We start from the raw sequence: 22,655 nt of genomic DNA, 5'->3' as shown, positions 1-22,655 counted from the left end.
GATACTACATACTGAGTAATCCACTAAAGTTGTATATTTTTTATTGTTAATGTGCTGCATGTGCTGAGGGACATTGCTGTGACTTGTCTGGCGGTTCAGCTGCTGATAATTCCCTGGTTGACAGAGGATTTATGTCTTATAAATTTTTTATGCTTAGTGCAATTGAAGCTTCAGAGGAGTGCATGTGGACAGTATCAGTGATAGCCTAGAACATCATGTTCATCGTAGGCCAAAGAGAAATCTGATGCAGGAATGTTCCAAGCTAAATGTCCATAGCATAAGTTCCAGTATTAGAGTTATAAGTAAACAACCGAAGAGCAGAATTGAGAAAAAGTCCACAGCAATGATTCATAACAGTTGTAGCAATAAGCTGTGGATGACAGCCATAGTAAACACAACACTGGATGTGAGCTGCAAAGCTTCCCACTTTATGTGCAGGTCATTGCCAGAGGTGTTGCTCATGAGACATTATGACAGCAGCGCTTCCGACAACTTGTGGCGTCTAGCACTGGCAGTGCCTTCAGTGGTGGTTGAAAACAAATTGCAATCTGGTGGAGATACCAAACAGAGTGCACTGTGCATACTTAACCACGGCTATTGGGTGTTTTGCGAAACTGATTTTTTGTCATACTCTCCCAATTTCTCAAAAACTTCCCAATGAAAATTAATTCTTGGCAATCTGTATCCCAGTATTTACTTCCAACTTTGGGTAAAGCTGTGAAATAGAACTGTGCCCAAAAGAATTGCTTAGCTAGGCAATCCGGATGATTCAGAATCATTTGACTGTATATGAATATTGAGGCAGTGTCCAGTAGTGCATGGATCACATTGGCAATGCAATCCACCATGATGCAGATGCATTTACACCAAAGTCTTCAGGGCAGTTGGGAAGCCATCTTGCACACTGGTGGAGTGAGCAGTGCTCTCCAATTTGGGGCAGACTGAAGACTCCACAGATGTTCAAGTGCAGGTAATCTGCTAATAATACTACACCCTTTCAGTTGTGAGAGCAAAATGGTGTAATATTAGCCAGGAGAGCAGCAATTTATTAACCTTATCAACCATTGCATCAGATCAATACATATTAGTGAGGCCATTGTAGGAATTTCTGGGAGGATTGCAAGGTGAGTTTAGTAATGTTATGGTGAGGTGTGTTCTCCAGACCAGCAAAGGAGACATAGCCGAGACAATCATGGAAACTTTGCTTTAACCATACCAGCCAGGATTCAACCATCTGCCACAGGCGAGAGGAGTGATGGGGGTTTCATTATTTCTTCTTCTTCTTTTTCTTCTTCTTCTTTTTCTTCTTATTCTTGGTTGACTCTACAGTCCTTGAAGAACCTTGGCCTCCTAATTTCTTATTCCCATCACCTTTAGATCTTCTTCGATATCGTTCAGCCACTTTTTCCTGGGTCTACCTCTTCTCCTTCTCCTGTCAGGTTTTCCCATATAAACTTTCTTGACACTCCAAGTTTCTGGCATTCTCTGTACATGTCCTGCCCATCTTATTCTCCCTGCTTAATTATAACAACAATATCCATCTGTCAAAAAAGTTTTTGTAATTCTACATTTGTCCTTACTCTCCAGCCATCTTCCTCTCTCACTGCCCCAAAAATCCTTCTCAGTATCTTTCTTTCCCATATCAATAACCAGTTCTCCTCCTTTAATGTCAATACCCAGCCTTCTGATCCAGATATTACTGTAGGTCGTAATATGATAGTGTATATTTTGATTTTTGTATTCCTACTAACATTCCTGGAATTAAATACATTCTGCAAGGCAAAATAGCAATGATTTCCACTCGCTATCCTTTCTTGAATTTCTACTGCTACTTTATTGTCCTCCATTCTTACAGAACCTAAATATGTAAACATTTTCACTCTTTCATATTCTTTCCCATTCATTACTATTGAATTCTTTTGTCCATTTATATTGGGCTCCCTCATTGCCATATACTTTGGTTTGTTTATGTGTACTTCTAAACCTACTTCTTTTGCTGCTTCCTGTAACGTATCGTAGTTCCCCTTTAGTGCCGTTACATTCCTTGCCATTAATGCTGTCATCCGCATATGCTACCACTTGAACCTGCTGATTAAGTATTGTTCCTCCTGGGTTTATCGGCATTTGCCGCATCATCTTTTCTAAAACTAAATTAAGTAGCATTGTAGAGATCACATCCCCCTGTCGTAGCCCCCTCTGTACTTTGATTTCACCAGACAGTTCTTGCTCTAGTCTTACTTTACAAACTGTTGCTTTCACTGACATTTCTGTTAAATTGACCAGTTTTAGTAGGATTCTAAATTCTTTCATGATCTGTATAATTTTCTTCCTGTGTAGGCTGTTGTACACTTGCTTAAAATCAATGTACAACTGATGTAGTTGCTTGTCATACTCATAAAACTTCTCTAGCATTTGTCTAAATAAATATATCTGATCCATCATGGATCTGTTTCTCCTAAATCCAGCCTGATAGTTGCTTCTATCATCCCTCCAAGTCTGGAGGCTAAAATTTTACTAAATATCTTATATGTTACGTCCAAGAGAGTGATTCCACAATAATTGCTACATTGACTTGTCACCTTTTTTATGTAATGGGCAGATATTTCCATGTTCCAGTCCTTAAGCATTACCTCCTTTATCCATATTTCCTTTATCAATTCATGAACTGCCTCCTCCACTTTCTTTCCCCCATATTTTAATAATTTGGCCTCTGTGCAATCTTCTCCTGCTGCTTTATTTTTTTTAGGTTCTTGATAGCATTCTTCACTTCCTCTAGCTCTGCTACTGCTTCCTCTTCCTGATCCTCTACATCTAACTCTGATTCCAATTCTGCATCCTGTTCCCTTTCATTCTCAATCACGGATCACGGTTCCTTCTTCTTTATCCCCTTCTTTCCCATCAAGCAGTTCAGTAAAATACTTTTGCCACCTTTCTAGGACTTTGCTTTTATCTTCAATTAGATTTCCGTCCTTATTCTTACAGAAAACTTCCCCAGGTTGGAAGCCTTTCTTCAAATCTCTTGTTCTTTCATAGAGCCTTCTGATCTCTTTATTGTCTCCCATTTCGTCCAGTTGCTCTATCCTTCTCCTTTAATGCTGCCTTTTCTTTACCCTACACAGCTTATCCGCTCTTTTCCTCTTTTCTCTGTATTCTTCTGCCGCTAACCTCGTATTCCTTTGCAACATTGTCTGTCTTGCTTCATTTCTCTCGTGTATTACCATTAAGCATTCCTCGTCGAACCACTTAACCACCCTTTTGTGTTGTTCTCTCCCCAGTATCTCTTCTGCAGCTACACTAATGCCCGTTTTCAACAACTCCCATTTAGTTTCCACATTATCTTCATTTCCTGTGTTTATCCCTTCTTCCAATATCTCTTCTAGTTTCTTCCTATATTCTTCTTATGTTTCCTTTGTTTGGAGTCTTTGTATATTGTTTCATTCTTATCGTATTCCTTTGGTTTCTTACCAAATCTATCTTCTGCCTATATCTAATTCATACCAAGTAGTGGTGTGTGTCTCCATCTGTCCCTCTGCAGCTGCTAATGTCCATAATATCTGATGCATGCCTTTTGTCTATGAGTGTGTGATCTATTTGGTTTCTTGTGTTTCCATCTGGTGATACACATGCACATTCTTAATATCTTTCCTTGGATGATAAGTGTTTTTCATTATCATGTTCTTCCCACTGGCAAAGTCTGTGTCTGAGCCCATTATCATTACTGTCATTGTGTAGGATTTCCTTTCCTGTTATACTTCTATATACCTCTTCTTTCCCTATCTTTGCGTTTAGGTCTCTAAGTATGTGGTTCATGGTGTGGGTTCCTGTAGTCATGTCCTAGTTCATGAACCACGGGCAACGTATGAGTGGCCAAGTAAGTGGTCCCGACAGTCGGGATACCAGTTACTTTGGAATAAGGCTGGGCATCTCGGACATATTCTGAGTCGTGGTCACCTTTGTGCTCATACGGCAAAGACTACCAAATCCACCGGTTAGTCCCTCAGCCGTTAGGGGTAAAACCCAATGGGACTTGGGGCAAGTAAGGCTAGCAACCTGCTTCCCTGGTACTTTAAATATGATGCTGGCAACAATCAGAGCAAAATGCCTCGGACCTTTGGAGGTGACGGAGTCCCACCTCTAACTGACAAACCAGGGACTCCTAAGATACGACTTGGCAAACAAATGGTAATGAGATGGGGAGCTATTAATATCAATGGGGGCTGCTCTGGGAAGAAGGTAGAGCTGGCAGAGGCTGCAAGTAAGATGGGGCTGGACGTCTTAGCTGTTAGTGACATCCGGGTAAGGGGTGAGAAAGAAGAGGAAGTGGGAGAATACAAGGTCTACCTGTCACCAGTCAAAGCAGGAATAGCACAATGGAGTGTAGAGCTTTACATCAGGAAAGAAATGGAACCCAGCGTAGTTGCAATAAGGTATGTAAACGAACGACTGATGTGGATAGATTTGACAGTGTCTAGCAAGAAAATTAGGATTGTGTCAGTATATTCGCATTGTGAAGGGACAGATCAAGATAAGATGGATAGTTTTTATGATGCACTCAGTGATGTAGTTGTTAGAGTAAAGGACAAGGACAGTGTTCTGCTCATGGGTGATTTTAATGCCAGGATTGGAAATCGAACAGAAGGGTATGAAAAAGTTATGGGTAAATTTGAAGAGGATATGGAGGCCAACAGGAACGGGCAGCAACTCTTGGATTTCTGTGCCAGTATGGGCTTAGTAATCACAAACTCCTTTTTTAAACATAAGAACATCACCGGTATTCTTGGGAAAGCAGGGGAACCAGATCTGTCATTGACTATATAATAACAGATCAGGAATTCAGGAAGACTGTGAGGGACACACGCGTATTCAGGGGATTCTTTGATGACACTGATCATTATTTAATCTGCAGTGAAATTGGGATTGCGAGGCCGAAAGTGCAGGAGGTCAGGTCCATATGTAGGAGGATAAGAGTGGAGAAACTTCAGGATAAGGAAATCAGGCTCAAGTACATAACAGCGATCTCAGAAAGGTACCAGTTAGTTGAATGTAGTCAATTACAGTCATTGGAAAAGGAATGGACAAGGTACAGGGACACAGTACTAGAAGTGGCTAAAGAATATCTTGGAACAGTAGTGTGTAAAAGTAGGAGGAAGCAAACAGCTTGGTGGAATGACACAGTCAAGGCAGCCTGTAAAAGGAAAAAGAAGGCGTATAAAAAATGGCTACATTCTAGAACTCAGGTAGACAGAGAAAGTTATGTTGAAGAAAGAAACAAAGCTAAACAGACAATTGCAGCATCCAAGAAGAAATCTTGGGAAGACTTTGGAAACAGGTTGGAGACATTGGGTCAAGCTGCTGGAAAACCATTCTGGAGTGTAATTAGCAGTCTTCGAAAGGGAGGTAAGAAGGAAATGACAAGCATTTTGGACAGGTCAGGAAAACTGCTGGTGAATCCTGTGGATGCCTTGGGCAGATGGAGGGAATATTTTGAAGAGTTGCTCAATGTAGGTGAAAATACGATCAGTAATGTTTCAGATTTCGAGGTAGAATGGGATAGGAATGATAATGGAAATAGGATCACGTTTGAGGAAGTGGAGAAAATGGTCAATAGATTGCAGTGCAATAAAGCAGCTGGGGTGGATGAAATTAAGTCAGAACTCATCAAGTACAGTGGAATGTCAGGTCTTAAATGGCTACACAGGATAATTGAAATGGCCTGGGAGTCGGGACAGGTTCCATCAGACTGGACAAAAGCAGTAATCACACCAATCTTTAAACATGGAAACAGAAAAGATTGTAACAACTACAGAGTTATCTCTTTAATCAGCGTTGTGGGTAAAATCTTCTCAGGTAGTGTTGAAAGGAAAGTGCGAGTATTAGTTGAGGAGCAATTGGATGAAAATCAGTGTGGGTTTAGGCCTCTTAGAGGTTGTCAGGACCAGATCTTTAGCTTACGACAAATAATGGAGAAGTGTTATGAGTGGAACAGGGAATTGTATCTATGCTTTATAGATCTAGAAAAGGCGTATGACCGGTCCTAGGAGGAAGTTATTGTCTGCTCTACGAGATTATGGAATAGGAGGCAAACTTTTGCAAGCAATTAAAGGTCTTTACATGGATAGTCAGGCAGCAGTTAGAGTTGACGGTAAACTGAGTTCATGGTTCAGAGTAGTTTCAGGGGTAAGACAAGGCTGCAACCTGTCTCCACTGTTGTTCATATTATTTATGGATCATATGTTGGCTGGCTGGGTGAGATTAAGATATGTGAACACAAAATAAGCAGTCTTGCATATGCGGATGACTTAGTTGTGATGGCAGATTTGATTGAAAGTTTGCAGAGTAATATTTCAGAGCTAGATCAGAAATGTAAGGACTATGGTATGAAGATTAGCATCTCCAAAACGAAAGTAATGTCAGTGGGAAAGAAATATATATGGATTGAGTGCCAAATAGGAGGAACAAAGTTAGAACAGGTGGACGGTTTCAAGTACTTAGGATGCATATTCTCACAGGATGGCAACATAGTGAAAGAACTGGAAGCGAGGTGTAGCAAGGCTAATGCAGTGAGCGCTCAGCTACGATCTACTCTCTTCTGCAAGAAGGAAGTCAGTACCAAGATTAAGTTATCTGTGCACCATTCAATCTTTCGACCAACTTTGTTGTATGGGAGCGAAAGCTGGGTGGATTCAGGTTACCTTATCAATAAGGTTGAGGTTACGGATATGAAAGTAGCTAGGATGATTGCAGGTACTAGTAGATGGGAACAATGGCAGGAGGGTGTCCACAATGAGGAAATCAAAGAAAAACTGGGAATGAACTCTATAGATGTAGCAGTCAGGGCGAACAGGCTTAGATGGTGGGGTCATGTTACACGCGTGGGAGAAGCAAGGTTACCCAAGAGACTCATGGGTTCAGCAGTAGAGGGTAGGAGGAGTCGAGGCAGACCAAGGAGAAGGTACCTGGATTCGGTTAAGAATGATTTTGAAGTAATAGGTTTAACATCAGAAGAGGCACCAATGTTAGCACTGAATAGGGGATCATGGAGGAATTTTATAAGGGGGGCTATGCTCCAGACTGAACGCTGAAAGGCATAATCAGTCTTAAATGATGATGATGATGATGATGATGATGATGATGATGATGATGTCTCTAAGTATTATTTTCACATCATGCCTTTGAATTTTACCAATTTCTTTTTCCAATTTGGCGTAAAATACATCCTTTGCATCTTCATCTGCCTCCTCTGTAGGGGCGTAGACATTTACTATTGTAACATTAAAAAAAAAATTGCCCTTATCCTTAGAGAACACATTCTGCCACTTATTGCCATAAAACCAATTACATTAGCCTTCATAGACCTATGTAGAAGGAAACCAGACCTATGCCTACTTCGGTGGCCTTGGAATCACATGGAACCCCTGATGTCGCTGCGTCTTCCGGCAGTGAGCATCTTACCGGTCAGCCATCACTCCAGGGTGAATGGCGGACAGTGGTGGGCTCGCGCGTGCCTGGCCGAAAGGCGAAGGTGGGATCTGGCCGCGTGGCAGCTGCCTTACCCCTTTCCAACAGGTACGGGGTGCTTCCTAGTGGTGATGACATCGTTTCCGAGCCACCACAGGGTGCCTCGCCTGTTGGGCCAGTGGCCGATTCTCCGGCAAGGTCCCGACAGTCACAGAGGGCGGGCCTATTAGTTATAGGGAGCTCCAACGTTAGGCGGGTTATGGAGCCCCTCAGGAAAATAGCGGGTAGGTCGGGGAAGAATGCCAGTGTGCACTCGGTGTGCTTGCCGGGGGGTCTCGTCCGTAATGTGGAGGAGGCCCTTCCGGCAGCTATTGAACGCACTGGGTGTGACCGGCTGCAGATAGTAGCACATGTCGGAACGAATGACGCCTGCCGCTTGGGTTCTGAGGCCATCCTTGGTTCCTTCCGGCGGCTGGCTGATTTGGTGAAGACAACCAGCATCGCACGCGGAGTGCAAGCTGAGCTTAATATCTGCAGCATAGTGCCCAGAATCGATCGCGGTCCTCTGGTTTGGAGCCGTGTGGAGGGTCTAAACCAGAGGCTCAGACGACTCTGCGACTATAATGGTTGCAAATTCATCGACCTCCGTTATTGGGTGGAGAACTGTAGGGCCCCCCTAGACAGGTCAGGCGTGCACTACACACCGGAAGCAGCTACTAGGGTAGCAGAGTACGTGTGGCGTGCACACGGGGGTTTTTTAGGTTAGAGGGACCCCCCCTTGGGCGAAACGATAAAATACCTGACGGCTTACCAGAGAGGACATTATCATCGTTGATAAAGAACGTCCGTCCTCAGAGACCAAAAACAGGAAAACTTAACGTAATATTGGTAAACTGCAGGAGTATCCAGGGCAAGGTTCCTGAATTAGTATCTCTTATTGAAGGAAATAGTGCGCATATAGTATTAGGAACGGAAAGTTGGTTAAAACCGGAAGTGAACAGTAACGAAATCCTAGACACAGAATGGAATATATACCGCAAGGATAGGATAAACGCCAATGGTGGAGGAGTATTTATAGCAGTAAAGAATTCAATAATATCCAGTGAAGTTATTAGCGAATGCGAATGTGAAATAATCTGGGTTAAGTTAAGTATCAAAGGTGGGTCAGATATGATAGTCGGATGCTTCTATAGACCACCTGCATCAGCAACCGTAGTAGTTGAGCGCCTCAGAGAGAACCTGCAGAACGTCGTGAAGAAGTTTCGTGATCATACTATTGTAATAGGGGGAGACTTCAATCTACCAGGTATAGAATGGGATAGTCACACAATCAGAACTGGAGCCAGGGACAGAGACTCTTGTGACATTATCCTGACTGCCTTGTCCGAGAATTACTTCGAGCAGATAGTTAGAGAACCAACTCGTGAAGCTAACGTTTTAGACCTCATAGCAACAAATAGACCGGAACTTTTCGACTCCGTGAATGTAGAAGAGGGTATCAGTGATCATAAGTCAGTGGTTGCATCAATGACTACAAGTGTAATAAGAAATGCCAAGAAAGGAAGGAAAATATATTTGCTTAACAAGAGTGATAGGGCACAAATCGCAGAATATCTGAGTGACCACCATCAAACGTTCATTTCTGAGGAAGAGGATGTGGAACAAAAATGGAAAAAATTCAGAAACATCGTCCAGTACGCCTTAGATAAGTTCGTACCGACTAAGGTCCAAAGCGAGGGGAAAGATCCACCGTGGTATAACAATCATGTACGAAAGGTACTACGGAAACAAAGAAAGCTTCATCATAGGTTTAAGAGTAGTCGAATCATAGCTGATAAGGAAAAGCTGAACGAAGCGAAAAAGAGCGTAAAGAGAGCAATGAGAGAAGCATTCAACGAATTCGAACATAAAACATTGGCAAACAATCTAAACAAGAACCCTAAAAAGTTTTGGTCATATGTAAAATCGGTAAGCGGATCTAAATCCCCTATTCAGTCACTCGTTGACCACGATGGAACCGAAACAGAGGACGACCGAAGAAAGGCAGAAATACTGAATTCAGTGTTCCGAAACTGTTTCACTGCGGAAAATCGTAACACGGTCCCTGACTTCAGCCGTCGCACGGACGCCAAAATGGAAAATATTGAAATAAACGATATCGGAATTGAAAAACAACTGCTATCACTTAGTAGCGGAAAAGCATCCGGACCAGACGAGATACCCTTAAGATTCTACAGTGATTATGCTAAAGAACTTGCCCCCTTTCTATCAGCAATTTATCGTAGATCGCTGGAAGAACGTAAAGTACCTAGCGACTGGAAGAAAGCGCAGGTCGTTCCCATTTTCAAGAAGGGTCATAAATCAGATGCGAATAATTATAGGCCTATTTCGCTTACGTCAATCTGTTGTAGAATAATGGAACATGTTTTGTGTTCTCGTATTATGACGTTCTTAGATAATACAAATCTCCTTCATCATAACCAACATGGATTCCGCAAACAGAGATCATGTGAAACTCAGCTCGCCCTATTTGCCCAAGAAATTCACAGTGCCGTAGACACTGGCGAGCAGATTGATGCCGTATTCCTGGACTTCAGGAAGGCATTTGATACGGTTCCGCATTTACGTTTAGTGAAAAAAATACGAGCTTACGGAATATCGGACCAGGTTTGTGATTGGATTCAGGATTTCCTAGAAGAAAGAACACAACATGTCATTCTTAACGGTTCAAAATCTGCAGATGTAGAGGTAATTTCGGGAGTACCACAGGGAAGCGTGATAGGACCTTTATTGTTTACAATATACATAAATGACTTAGTTGACAACATCGGTAGCTCCGTGAGGCTATTTGCAGATGACACGGTTGTCTACAAGAAAGTAGCAACATCAGAAGACTCGTACGTACTCCAGGAGGACCTGCAGAGGATTAATGCATGGTGCGACAGCTGGCAGCTTTCCCTAAACGTAGATAAATGTAATATAATGCGCATACATAGGGGCAGAAATCCATTCCAGTACGATTATGCCATAGGTGGTAAATCATTGGAAGCGGTAACGACCGTAAAATACTTAGGAGTTACTATCCGGAGCGATCTGAAGTGGAATGATCACATAAAACAAATAGTGGGAAAAGCAGGCGCCAGGTTGAGATTCATAGGAAGAATTCTAAGAAAATGTGACTCATCGACGAAAGAAGTAGCTTACAAAACGCTTGTTCGTCCGATTCTTGAGTATTGCTCATCAGTATGGGACCCTTACCAGGTTGGATTAATAGAAGAGATAGACATGATCCAGCGAAAAGCAGCGCGATTCGTCATGGGGACATTTAGTCAGCGCGAGAGCGTTACGGAGATGCTGAACAAGCTCCAGTGGCGGACACTTCAAGAAAGGCGTTACGCAATACGGAGAGGTTTATTATCGAAATTACGAGAGAGCACATTCCGGGAAGAGATGGGCAACATATTACTACCGCCCACATATATCTCGCGTAATGATCACAACGAAAAGATCCGAGAAATTAGAGCAAATACGGAGACTTACAAGCAGTCGTTCTTCCCACGCACAATTCGTGAATGGAACAGGGAAGGGGGGATCAGATAGTGGTACAATAAGTACCCTCCGCCACACACCGTAAGGTGGCTCGCGGAGTATAGATGTAGATGTAGATAAAGGCCTGTATCTCCACCACTATAAATCATTGTGTGTTCCCCCGATACTATCATTCCTTGCCCTTTCCATCTGGTTTCTTGTATTGCTGCTATTTTGACTTGATACTTATCTAGTTCATTCCCAATTTCTTGTATCTTACCAGGCCTCTTGAGTGTCTTCACATTCCAGGTGGCTATCCGAATACGTAATGTCCACAGTAAGAAGTCTGTTGCAATGGTCTTTATTTGCAGAAGATTTTATGTTTTTTTTTTTTAGTCACCCCACAATAAAGAGGATGTTCTTTGCAAACATTCACAATGAATATTAATCCTCCAGACTTTAGAATGAGGGACACCATTTTGTATTTTAGAAATTTGCAAGGGTGCTAGGTCTTGTTCTTCATAATACGCATCGCTTCCAGAATGAATTTTCACTCTGCAGCGGAATATGTGTTGATTTGAAACTTCCTGGAGGATTGAAACTGGGTTGTGATGAGATACTGGTGGAAATACAGCTGTGAGGGCAGGTAATCAATCATGCTCGGATAACTCAGTTGGTAAGAGCACATGCAGCAAAAGGTGAAGGTTCCAGGTTTGAGCACAGTCTAGCAAACAGTTTAAGTCTGCCAGGAAGTTTCTATAAGCTTAGCTGATTGCTACATCTGAGATATCTGAAAGCACAGATCCTGAAAGCATCCTATGTTTTACTGTGTGTTAGTCACAAGACATGGGAAGCATACAAAATGAGTTTTTTAAGTTTTGGAGATTCATTTTTTATTATGGTTGCACAGTATGTGTCTCCTCAATGTAGCCTATGAAAAGGGAATTCGGGTGAGCACAGAGACGTTAAAGTTCAGTCTGTCCCATTCTTATTTTTTTCTGAGGCTGGGAGATCATAATTTTCTATTAGATTGCATATCCTCCTTGTATGTCTAGCATATAAAATTTGTTGAATACCCAAGACACCTTCACACTGTTGCTCTCCCATACAGGGCACAACATTCTAATAACCATTTGCCAGCAGCTAAAAGCTTATCAGTAGCATCAGCAGCATCTGGAGGTGTGGAAAAAAGTGATTGTGGTTACTTTACTTCATAATATTGCCTCACTTATCAAGTAACAAACTGTAGTTTCTGCATCAATGAAAGTCGTTGTCACACTATTCCTGTGACATTTTATGTTAGCTGGTATTGCAAAGTGACATATTGTAGTAAGTGGTTTTTGAAACTAATTATGCCTTGTGTATAATATTTTATTACTACTCAATTTTAAATGTAGGATATTTTAGTTCTGCTATAATATGTTTGATAATTATTTTACAGCATTTTTAAATGGGTCATTGGACAAAGAATCAATACTGAATGAATATGTGACTATTTTTCTTACATTTAGGGCAAGGTTCGATATTTTTGTTTCAGTGGCTTGAAGAATGACAGTTCACCAGAAACATTTCAGTTGCGTCATACTGTGAGAGATCATCCTGTCCCATTTCGGTTCATTAAAATTATGCCACTCCAGTCTTGGGGACCTAGCTTCAACTTCAGCATTTGGTTTGTGGAACTGTGTGGAATAGATGACTGGGATGTTGTTAAACCTTGCTTGGATTGGTACAATGCAGTAAGTAATCTCTCATTACCTTCCTCTCATTGAACTTTGCAGGAAAAGCAATATTGTTGTATCTATACAGTAAACCTGTTAACTGATGGTTCAGTTCCTTAGTAGATGTGACCTAAAAACCTGAATGGTACATAACAAAATAAATGTTGCAGGAGATAACTAAGTTTCGCATGTTGACAATAAACAATATTTATGAAATCATTGTTAATCACAAGATATTTTGGAATGAATGTTTCTATATGTCCGATGCACATTCTAGGTAAATTCCTCTACAAAGTTTTGTGATATGTCTGGACTCTGACCTAAACTTTCAGGCTGGAGATTTTAGTGTGTTGCAGAGTGGCTGGCTCCTCTTTTTTTTCCCAAGCCAGCCACACCCATCAGCTACATTGTTTTAGCTCCTTATACCACTTTCTTCCTTTGTCATTAATGTTTTACTACTGATGCAGTACTTCGTTCTGTGCTTCTGTGCAGATACATACATAGTTTTCCAATTTTTGTTACCTGTGTTTTATGTACTGTTTTATCTTCCTGTTTTGTGTATTAATCTGTTTATGTGCGGGTGCTAAAGACCTTGCTGTCATGTGCCCATACAAGCATCTCCATCCTCCATCCATCCATTTACTTCGTTTTGTGCTGTTAGCTCGTAAAATCTTAGGTAACTTAAAAATTTGTGTTACTGCATTTGAAAGTTTATCAAATTTTTTATTTATATTGTTATATTTAGTTTTTAAATGTGTCTTGCTATTTGACAACTCTTCACTATTGGCTTCAATAGTATTTCTAAACTTTTTTTGGTTTCTACAGTATCGCTCAAATAATTAGGTGTAACAATGACGAATTCAACTTTACGTTGTACTTTCTGCTCAGCTAATGCCCATTTTCATTAGTCCTTCCTTACCAGTTCTCATTGTTTCTCTATTTCACTCTGTAACTCCTTAGGCAATTTGGCTGACGTATTTTCTATACTAGAAATTTTTTCTGCTTTTGTTTGCACGTCCTCTAATGCTTGTCCATTTGATATTATTAGATAACTCTTCTCAACTTGTTTTATTATTATTTTTTAATCCTTCCCCTTGACTTTGAATTGTAGTAATACTACTTTTTAATTCCTCTTTTTAGGTTTTGCACTCTTTAACTCCTCCGTTCGGGTTTTGATAATATTTGGCAATTCTTCTAATTTAGCAAATAAGGCTGCTAAATTTCCCTTAATTTTGCAAGTGTTGATGGATATATGGTAAGAACAACAGTATGCCCACTAAATAGCACCAAAACATTGTTTCACAATATTAAACACAAAGAAAAGGAATATCTTTAATGCCACACACCAAATCAGCAGGCAAAAAACCTCAGCCTGGGACTTTTTACAGCTCACCTAATGGACACACAGGCAGCTGTACTGCACCACCAATGTGTCGCATGTAGACAAAGTGATGTCATGATCAACTGCCATGCAGTTATTGCATAGTTATCTGACCAGCTGCCACCTTGCAAAGTAAAGCCATACTGCTATAGTGTTGGTTGGCTGCTGCAGAGTTGTTCTTGGAGATCACTGCTGCACTTACAGCCTCAGAATCAGCATGCTGAAATCTTCCAAATTGTGTACTTAATGTTTCTTGACTAACTTGTTGACAGTTATTTCCACATGTAAATACTACTTCTTGTTCACGTTGCTCTTGTCAAGCTATCTTGTATACTTCTCCTGTTGTGATAATTCACACTTACTTGGTTTTTACCAAAACTCAGAATTACTACTACTTAAAATTGTAATAATATTGGGTGACAATACAGCATGTGCTCACCTATATCTTCTTCATTGTTTACTATGGGTTGGTCCAGTCAGAAGGATATGTTCTTGTATTGTTTCATGAAAATCTTTTTTATCATGCAAAAGCTCTCATATTTCAGTGCCTCTTATCTGCATCCCTCACTTTGCGCACAAAAATGAAATGTTAATGGCCTTGAGTTATGGGTTTTATCTGCACCAACTACTTCACTGACAATCTGTCCCCCTAATGATGTTCATAGCAGCCTTTCTTTTATGTAAAATTTATTGTCGCCTTCTCGTGTTTTCTTGATTCAGTGGATCTGTTATGCAATCCCACTAATTGTACCGCTGGACTTCTTCAGCATCTACAGAGGGTCAAGGGCTGTAAGGGAGTGGAAAACTATGAAAGCTAGCTAAAAAATCATGTAACCACTTACACCTCTACCACCCTCTTTTCAATAATAAATGTTCAAAAGTGAAACTGATACGGGAATGAGTGGAAGGTACACTAAAATAATACATAACCTGTTGTTTTTGTTGCTGCTTCCAACATGTCGAATTCGTGTTTTTAGTTGCCTGGATCTTGATTTGCATGTGGAAACAAGCCAAGTAGAAGATTCAGGTGTATTTTCAGTTTTATCATTTATTTGTTCTCCACATGATATAAACTGCATTACCGAAAGACCGACTGTCCAAAGCACATCAATACACACTGAGATACAACACTGAGACTTCCTTTATATATAATTTTAACAAGCAATTACAAAATAACCCATTATTAATTTGGTACAATTTCGATGTTACAATTAAAATTAAAAAAAAAAAAAAAAAACATAAAGAAACTGATATTACAGCTGAATGTGGTTTAAAATACAAACTCGAATGACATGATTTCTATAGTAACATCTGCAGTTTTAATAATGAAAATCAGTCTGAACTTTAATTACAACAATGTCTTTCATATTATTCTAGTTTATTAATTAGTTACTGTATGGATTTTGTTACCAACATTCAATGACAGTACAGAACTCGTGCTTTATCTGATTGCATATGTAAAAGTCACAGATATGGCCTCGAATTCCACAAATTGGAAAGTTGGGTTGTGTAAACAATGTAGAGTTAATTAGAAACATAATTACAAAGAATATTAATTACAAAGGAGGACATAAAAATAAATAACAAATGAAAATACATTGCTTGGTAATAACTTTTTAGCTGTTTCTGTTATCAGATTTTTAAATTACCATTTTGTTAATTAAAAGTATTGATTTTTCATGCTAACATTTCTGCAGTCTCTAGTTATTTACTGTTACAGAATGACCATTACCATTTTATGAAACGATCATTAATTTGGCTTAGGCACAGGTTCTGATTAATGGTGTCAGTCAGTTAACAATTAGGAATGTACTTGGTGATGAATCTGGAACATTATATTTACTTAGAATTTAGGACATATAGAACTATATGATACCCACTTAACTATACAGACAGTTTATGATATTGGACTGGTATCGTAATGCTGACTTGAAATTTTGAGAAGCAGTACCATTATACACTTCTGGAGAACTCTTCTGTATTCGGTTGTTCTTGCATTTACAAAGTGAAGTGACAAATCAGTTATTCAGAACAACATATCTGAAGAAAATCTTGTATCACAACATAAGAGAATAACATTTCTCTTCAGAGTCTTTCAGTTGTTTCTTGATTTTCTCACTGTAGGAAGGTCTTTTTGTTCTCTGCCTTCCAGTATCAAGCCACGACCCCTTCATTGCAGGTGAAGGTGCTCAGTTGGTGTCGTGAGACACTTGCTTGTGATGCTCCCACTTTGGATGTTAATAAATTCGGCGTATGCACTATAAAAATTCTGTACATGCTAGTCACCTGAACAACAATTTAACACAAATGTCTTTCACTTTATTGCAAGGAAGAGGTGGAACAACCTGTTACACCACAGCACCAACAGGTTCCTCACGTTTGTACTCACAGCTCTGACGTAATGTACTCACAACTGCACAGATCAATGTTCTGACTGCGACTGACACTTGCAACAAATCGAGTATATTGCACAGGTGCCATTCATGCTCAAATACAGCAGTGTGACCTGCAGGCTTGGCTAGCATCTGCATTTATGTTTGGTGTTCCCTTATTTTTGTCCGCCCCTTGTAGCTGTAGCACATTGAACCATTTGCAAGTCATGAATGAAATTAATGGAGCAGTGAATATAAATTGCTATTCTGCCTGAGAATAATAAATTTTAAGAAAGCATTTGATCACTTCCAACAAAATCTATAATGGCAAAAACAAGGCATTGATTCAACTCATGTACACCAGTGCTAACAGATTCCATTAGACTTCATCACGTTTGTGAGAAATTCAAAACTGAAATATAAGTTGCAAGGAAGTTCCAGAAGCTAAAAGCATTTTTAGCAACACCAGAGAAGGTTTTAAGATAGTAAAACTGGGAAAATAAAGGGAGTGGAACATACCTGAGCTACCTAAATTTTTGAGATGCTGTTGTACTGTTTAGCAGTGAATGAGTTTAAGTTCAGCTACAAAATAACTTAATAGAACAAGTTTGAAAGTAGGCCTGAAAATCAACCATAAAAAAGTAAAAGCTCTCATCAATCTGAAGAGTGATTTGTATACCCCACTTGTGTACTTTTGGAGATTGTTTGCCATTGCATTTACATAGCTGGCTATTGGGGCCTACAGTTTAACGTGGGCTCCAGACTATTGTGCAACTCTGCATTTTTCATACTAGCAATTATTGCCAATGGCGAAAGAAGTGGTAAGCAACAGATTGAAATCCGAAGACTGACTGGGGATAGGATCATGATACCTTTGGATCCATAGTTTGGCCCTTCAGCTCTTCTTTTCTTTATGTTAACAAACACTTCATTGACACTAAATTTTGTTTTCAGAATAGTATTCCTGTAACAATGTCACACTGAAGAGCCAAAGAAACTGGTACACCTGCCTAATATTGCGTAGGGTCCCTGTGAGCATGCAGAAGTGCCACAACACAATGTGGCATGGACTTTACTTACGTCTGAAGTAGTGCCAGAGAGAATTGACACCATGAATTCTGCTGGGTTGTCCTTAAATCCTTAAGAGTACGAGAGGGTGGAGATCTCTTCTGAACAGCATGTTGCAAGGCATCCCAGATATGACTCCAGGATGAAATTTTCACTCTGCAGCGGAGTGTACACTGATATTAAACTTCCTGGCAGATTAAAACTGTGTGCCAGACCGAGACTAGAACTCGGGACTTTTGCCTTTCGCGGGCAAGTGTTCTACCATATGAGTTACCCAAGTGCGACTCACGGCCCCTCCTCACAGCTTCAATTCTGCCAGCACCTCGCCTCCTACGTTCCGAACTTCACTGAAGCTTTTCTGCGAACCTTGCTCAGATAATAGAGCATTTGTCTGCGAAAGGCAAAGGTCCCGAGTTCGAGTCTCAGTCAGGCACAGTTTTAATCTGCCAGGAAGTTTCATCCCAGATATGCTCAATAATGTTCATGCCTGGGGAGTTTGGTGGCCAGTGGAGATATTTAAACTCAGAAGAGTGTTCCTGGAGTCACTCTGTAGCAATTTTGGATGTGTGGAGTGTGTCATTGTCCTGCTCGATTTGCCAGAGTCCATCCGAATGCGCAATGGACATGAAAGGATGCATGTGATCAGCCAGGATGCTTACTTATGTGTCACCTGTCAGAGTCATATCTAAACATATCAGAGGTCCCACACTCGACACCATTACAGAACCTCCACCAGCTTGAACAGTTGCCTGTTGACATGCAGGATCCATGGATTCATGAGGTTGCCTCCATACCCGTACATGCCCATCCACTCGATACAATTTGAAATGAGATTTGTCCAACCAGGCAACATGTCTCTAGTCATCAGCAGTCCAATGTCAGTGTTGATGGGCCCAGGTGAGGCATAAAGCTGTGTGTCGTGCAGTCATAAAGGGTACACGAGTGGGCTCTCGGCCCCAAAAGCCCATATCGATGGTGTTTCGTTGATTTGTTCACACGCTGACACTTGTTGATGGCCCAGCGTTGAAATCTGCAGCAATCTGTAGAAGGGTTGCACTTCTGTCACCTTGAACAATTTTCTTCAGTTGTAATTGGTTATTTTCATGCAGAATCTTTTTCTTGCCGCTGCGATGTCGGAGATTTGTTGTGTTACTGGATTCCTGATATTCACGGTACACTCGTGAAATGGTTATACAGGAAACTTCTCACTTCATCACTACCTTGGAGATGCTGTGTCCCATCGCTTATGTGCCGACTACAATACCACATTCAAACTCACTTAAATCTAGTAGCCGCAGCTTGTAGCTGCAGTAGCAGGAATCAATCTAACAACTGTACCAGACACTGCTTGTCTTATAAAGGCATTGCTGACAGCAGTGCCGTATGCTGCCAGTTTACATCTCTGTATTTGAATATGCATCTCTATACCAGTTTCTTTGGCACTTCAGTGCATAAAAAAAATTGTTAATTGTATGACCAAATAAAGATAAATTTCAATGTCATAAATCAAAGAAAAGCCATTCCAAATGGTACTCTCCTATTCTAAGTACTTATACATAAAATATTATTCCCTCTTGTAAATGCATCACCGTATTTTTTTTAAACTGACTGTTTAGTCTGTTGCAAAACCATGTTCATTATCTAATTTATTACTTAACCATCAAGGTAGGCTATACTCAGTTGGTATATGCTGTATAAAATGCAAATAAAGTTATGGAGTGCACAGTGTTCTTCAGGGTATAATTGTTCCAGTTTCAGAATGTTGTTCTGCCTCAATTGCATTAAAGTTTATCTCATTCCTTGCTTATGAAATATTATTTTTAACATTTTACCAGAATTCATATTGTGATCTTGTCTAGTGTATTCTTTATCAAGTTCAGTGTCCTGTTCCTTTTGTGCTTCATTCAGTTTTATATTTCTGCTCTTGTTACCTGTTCCTCTAATTTGGCTAAACATTTGCTTCCAGTATGCTGCTACTGTCGCATTCTCATGTTTTCAAACATTCATATTAAGAAATGGAACTTTGTTTTGCTCGCTTAGCACCTGTAGCATGATAGTAAAGCTGGATTCTGTCCTTTAGACACCAGTCTGGTTGGCAAAATGGCAGCACAGTGACTGCTCTTATAAAAGTGACTGATGATTTAAAACAAGCCATGGACAAACAACAGGCTACTATTATATGCTTTTTAGATTTCAGTAAAACATTTGACCACTGTGGACTTCGACAATTTACTTGCTGAACTCAAAAGCCTAAACTTTTCTTCAAGTGCTGTAGAATGGTTCTACTCATACCTCACATTGCACCAGCAATGTGTAATGATTGGACCAAAAAGGTCACACTGGAGGAACGTAGTGTCAAGATTCCAGTATCAGGATTCCCTCAAGGATCAGCATTGGGCCTGCTACTATTCTCATTATATGTTAATGATGTCTCAACTGTTCTCTCCCACTGTAAATACCACTTGTGAGCTGATCATCACCAGCTATATCTAATCCAAACCCAACAAACTTGTGCCCAGCCATGCAGCATATAAATGCTAATTTACTTGCCTTGTCAGACTGGGCACAGAAATTAGGTTTGAAGCTTAACACACCTAAAACTCAGGCAGTCTTACTCACTCATAAAAGACTCATTACCCTCAATACAGAGAATAATTTTGATTATTGATTCTAAATGGCACAGAAATAACCTTTTCTTCTTCTGCACTTGGGAATAATTATGGACCACCACCTAGATTAGACTGAACACACAATTGCAGTCTGTAAGAAGGTGTCAGTGTCACTTCACTCACTACATAAATATAAAGAAGTGATTCCTTTTGCTCCTAAAAAGAAGCTTGTAGAGTCACTTATACTCCCTTACTTCTCTATGGTGATGCTATTTTCCAAGGCCTTTCATACAAAAGCTCATACAGGTTGGAACTGATGATGATTGCTTGTGCACGGTACATTTGTGCATTCACTTTTTATCCCATATCATTCCTGACTACAATAAATTATTGTGGTTACATGCCAGTAAGTGTAGAGACTATCATATCCTATGCTTTCTCTATCATCTTCTCTTATTTATTGTCAACTTGTACACTACTTTCTGAAGAGCACAGCAGAAACATCCCCCCCCCCCCTCCCCCCACAACACAGTAAAATTGGCTCTGTATCAGCACATAACACTGCCATATTCTCTAAATCATTCTCCATATCAGGAATCCAACTTGGGAACGATCTTCCAAAAAATATCAGAGAAACCAAATCCCTTACAAACTTCAAAAGACAGATAATGGCCTACATCTTATCACAATATCTATCCATCCCATACTCAAATCTGCAGTTTAGTCTCACAAATTCCTTCTACCACACAACTCTCCCCCACCCCCTCCCCCTTCAGCTTCCTGCCCCATCACCCCTCGACTTGTCAGCAGAGAGCAGAGTTCTGTGTTTGTATGTTATTGTTTCCTATCTTCTACTGTCTTCTCCTTCATCTATGTTCTTTGACTCCTAATAACTCTAATCATAGACTCAAATGTACTAAAATAATTCATGTAATTCCTTATGCCATTCACTATCATTATTATTATTATTATTATTATTATTATTATTATGAGTGTCAATTATTGCTATAATCATTGCTAATATTATTAAGACTATTATCATTGTTAATATTATGACTATTATTACTGTGAACTATTTGTGAAATCTTTAATATGAGTTTTTCCTGGTCAGTTTTAAGATAGGTCCTTAAGGCCCTAATGGGGTCAGGCTAAATAACCAATAAATAAATAAATAAATAAATAAACATATTAAAAAAAGAAGCTGTGACTTACCAAACGAGAAAGTGCTGGTAGATAGACACAACAAAAAACGCACAAATATCAAGCTTTTGCAACCCACGGTTGCATCATCAGGAAAGAGGGAAGGAGAGGGAAAAACAAAAGGATGTGGGTTTTAAGGGAGAGGGTAAGGAGTCATTCCAATCCCAGGAGCGGAAAGACTTACCTTAGGGGGAAAAAGGGACAGGCATACACTAGTGTGTGTGCGCGCGCACACACACACACACACACACACACACACACACACACACACACACACACACACACACATCCATTGATATGTGCGGATGGATATGTGTGTGTGTGTGCGCGCGAGTGTATATCTGTCCCTTCTTCCCCCTAAGGTAAGTCTTTCCGCTCCCGGGATTGGAATGACTCCTTACCCTCTCCCTTAAAACCCACATCCTTTTATCTTTCCCTCTCCTTCCCTCTTTCCTGATAAAGCAACCGTGGGTTGCGAAAGCTTGATATTTGTGTGTGTGTTTTTTATTGTGTCTGTCTACTAGTGCTTTCTTGTTTGGTAAGTCACAGCATCTTTTTTTAATATATTTTTTCCATGTGGAATGTTTCTTTCTATTATATAAATAAATAAACAGATACTCATTTGAGAAAAATTGCAGGGCATCTGGTGTATGTGCACCTTCATTCTCCTTGTCTATTGAGTCAACCAACAGCTGCACTGAATCATGCAAAGAATGTTTTCTTTCTGGTTAGTCAGCTGGGACCTGTCAGCTCTGTTGGCACTGCCATCTGCTTCCATTGTGTACTATCCTATTAGATAACATGTGAATATTCTTCCTGCTGTTTTCAAGCTGACTTTACCGGCATATAGTGAAGGGGTAATTTGCTTGTTTTGTATGTGCACCTTAACACTGCAGTGTGAACAGTTCACATCTGATAATCAAAATATCCACGGGTATGCTGCCGGTCTATAGTGTCCAACGGGCACAATATTTCGGCGATCAAACATGTCGCCATCATCAGGTGAACTGACGGACTGAGCTCCTGTGAACGTGCCGGCACGGAGATCCGTACGCTATGGCTGCTCAGAGGGAACTGGGTTCGGTCGCGGCGGCGGCCGATTTAAATACCCTCCGCCCGCGGCGCGCTCCCTCCGCCGTCCGCGCCCAGCGCCACGGTCGTGCGGTGGAACAGATTGCGACGGCGTCTGAGATGACGTCGGTGTGATGGCTCTGTCCGCCGTGGTCGTCACAACTATACGTCTGCTCGATTTACTCTTGATTAACCCGATCGCTGGTTCCCAAGCCTTGCTAAGATTATAGCCACAGTCACGGTTTATGAG

General features: G+C 40.5%; 1 protein-coding gene across 2 annotated transcripts in view; it reads left to right on the top strand.

Moving 5' to 3' along the window:
* The window catches only part of LOC126484528 (muskelin), a 171,605-nt gene that overhangs the window by 36,952 nt on the left and 111,998 nt on the right, over positions 1-22,655 (top strand). For both annotated transcript variants that reach the window (XM_050108077.1, XM_050108076.1), the window contains exon 4: positions 12,524-12,722. In XM_050108077.1, coding sequence (XP_049964034.1) covers positions 12,524-12,722 — 199 coding nt within the window. The remainder of the gene's footprint in view (positions 1-12,523; positions 12,723-22,655) is intronic.

The sequence above is a fragment of the Schistocerca serialis genome, chromosome 6 (assembly GCF_023864345.2).
Source record: "Schistocerca serialis cubense isolate TAMUIC-IGC-003099 chromosome 6, iqSchSeri2.2, whole genome shotgun sequence".
Lineage (NCBI taxonomy): Eukaryota > Metazoa > Arthropoda > Insecta > Orthoptera > Acrididae > Schistocerca > Schistocerca serialis.
The sequence above is the reverse complement of the archived record's forward strand: the minus strand, read 5'-3'. Positions and strand labels throughout refer to the sequence as shown.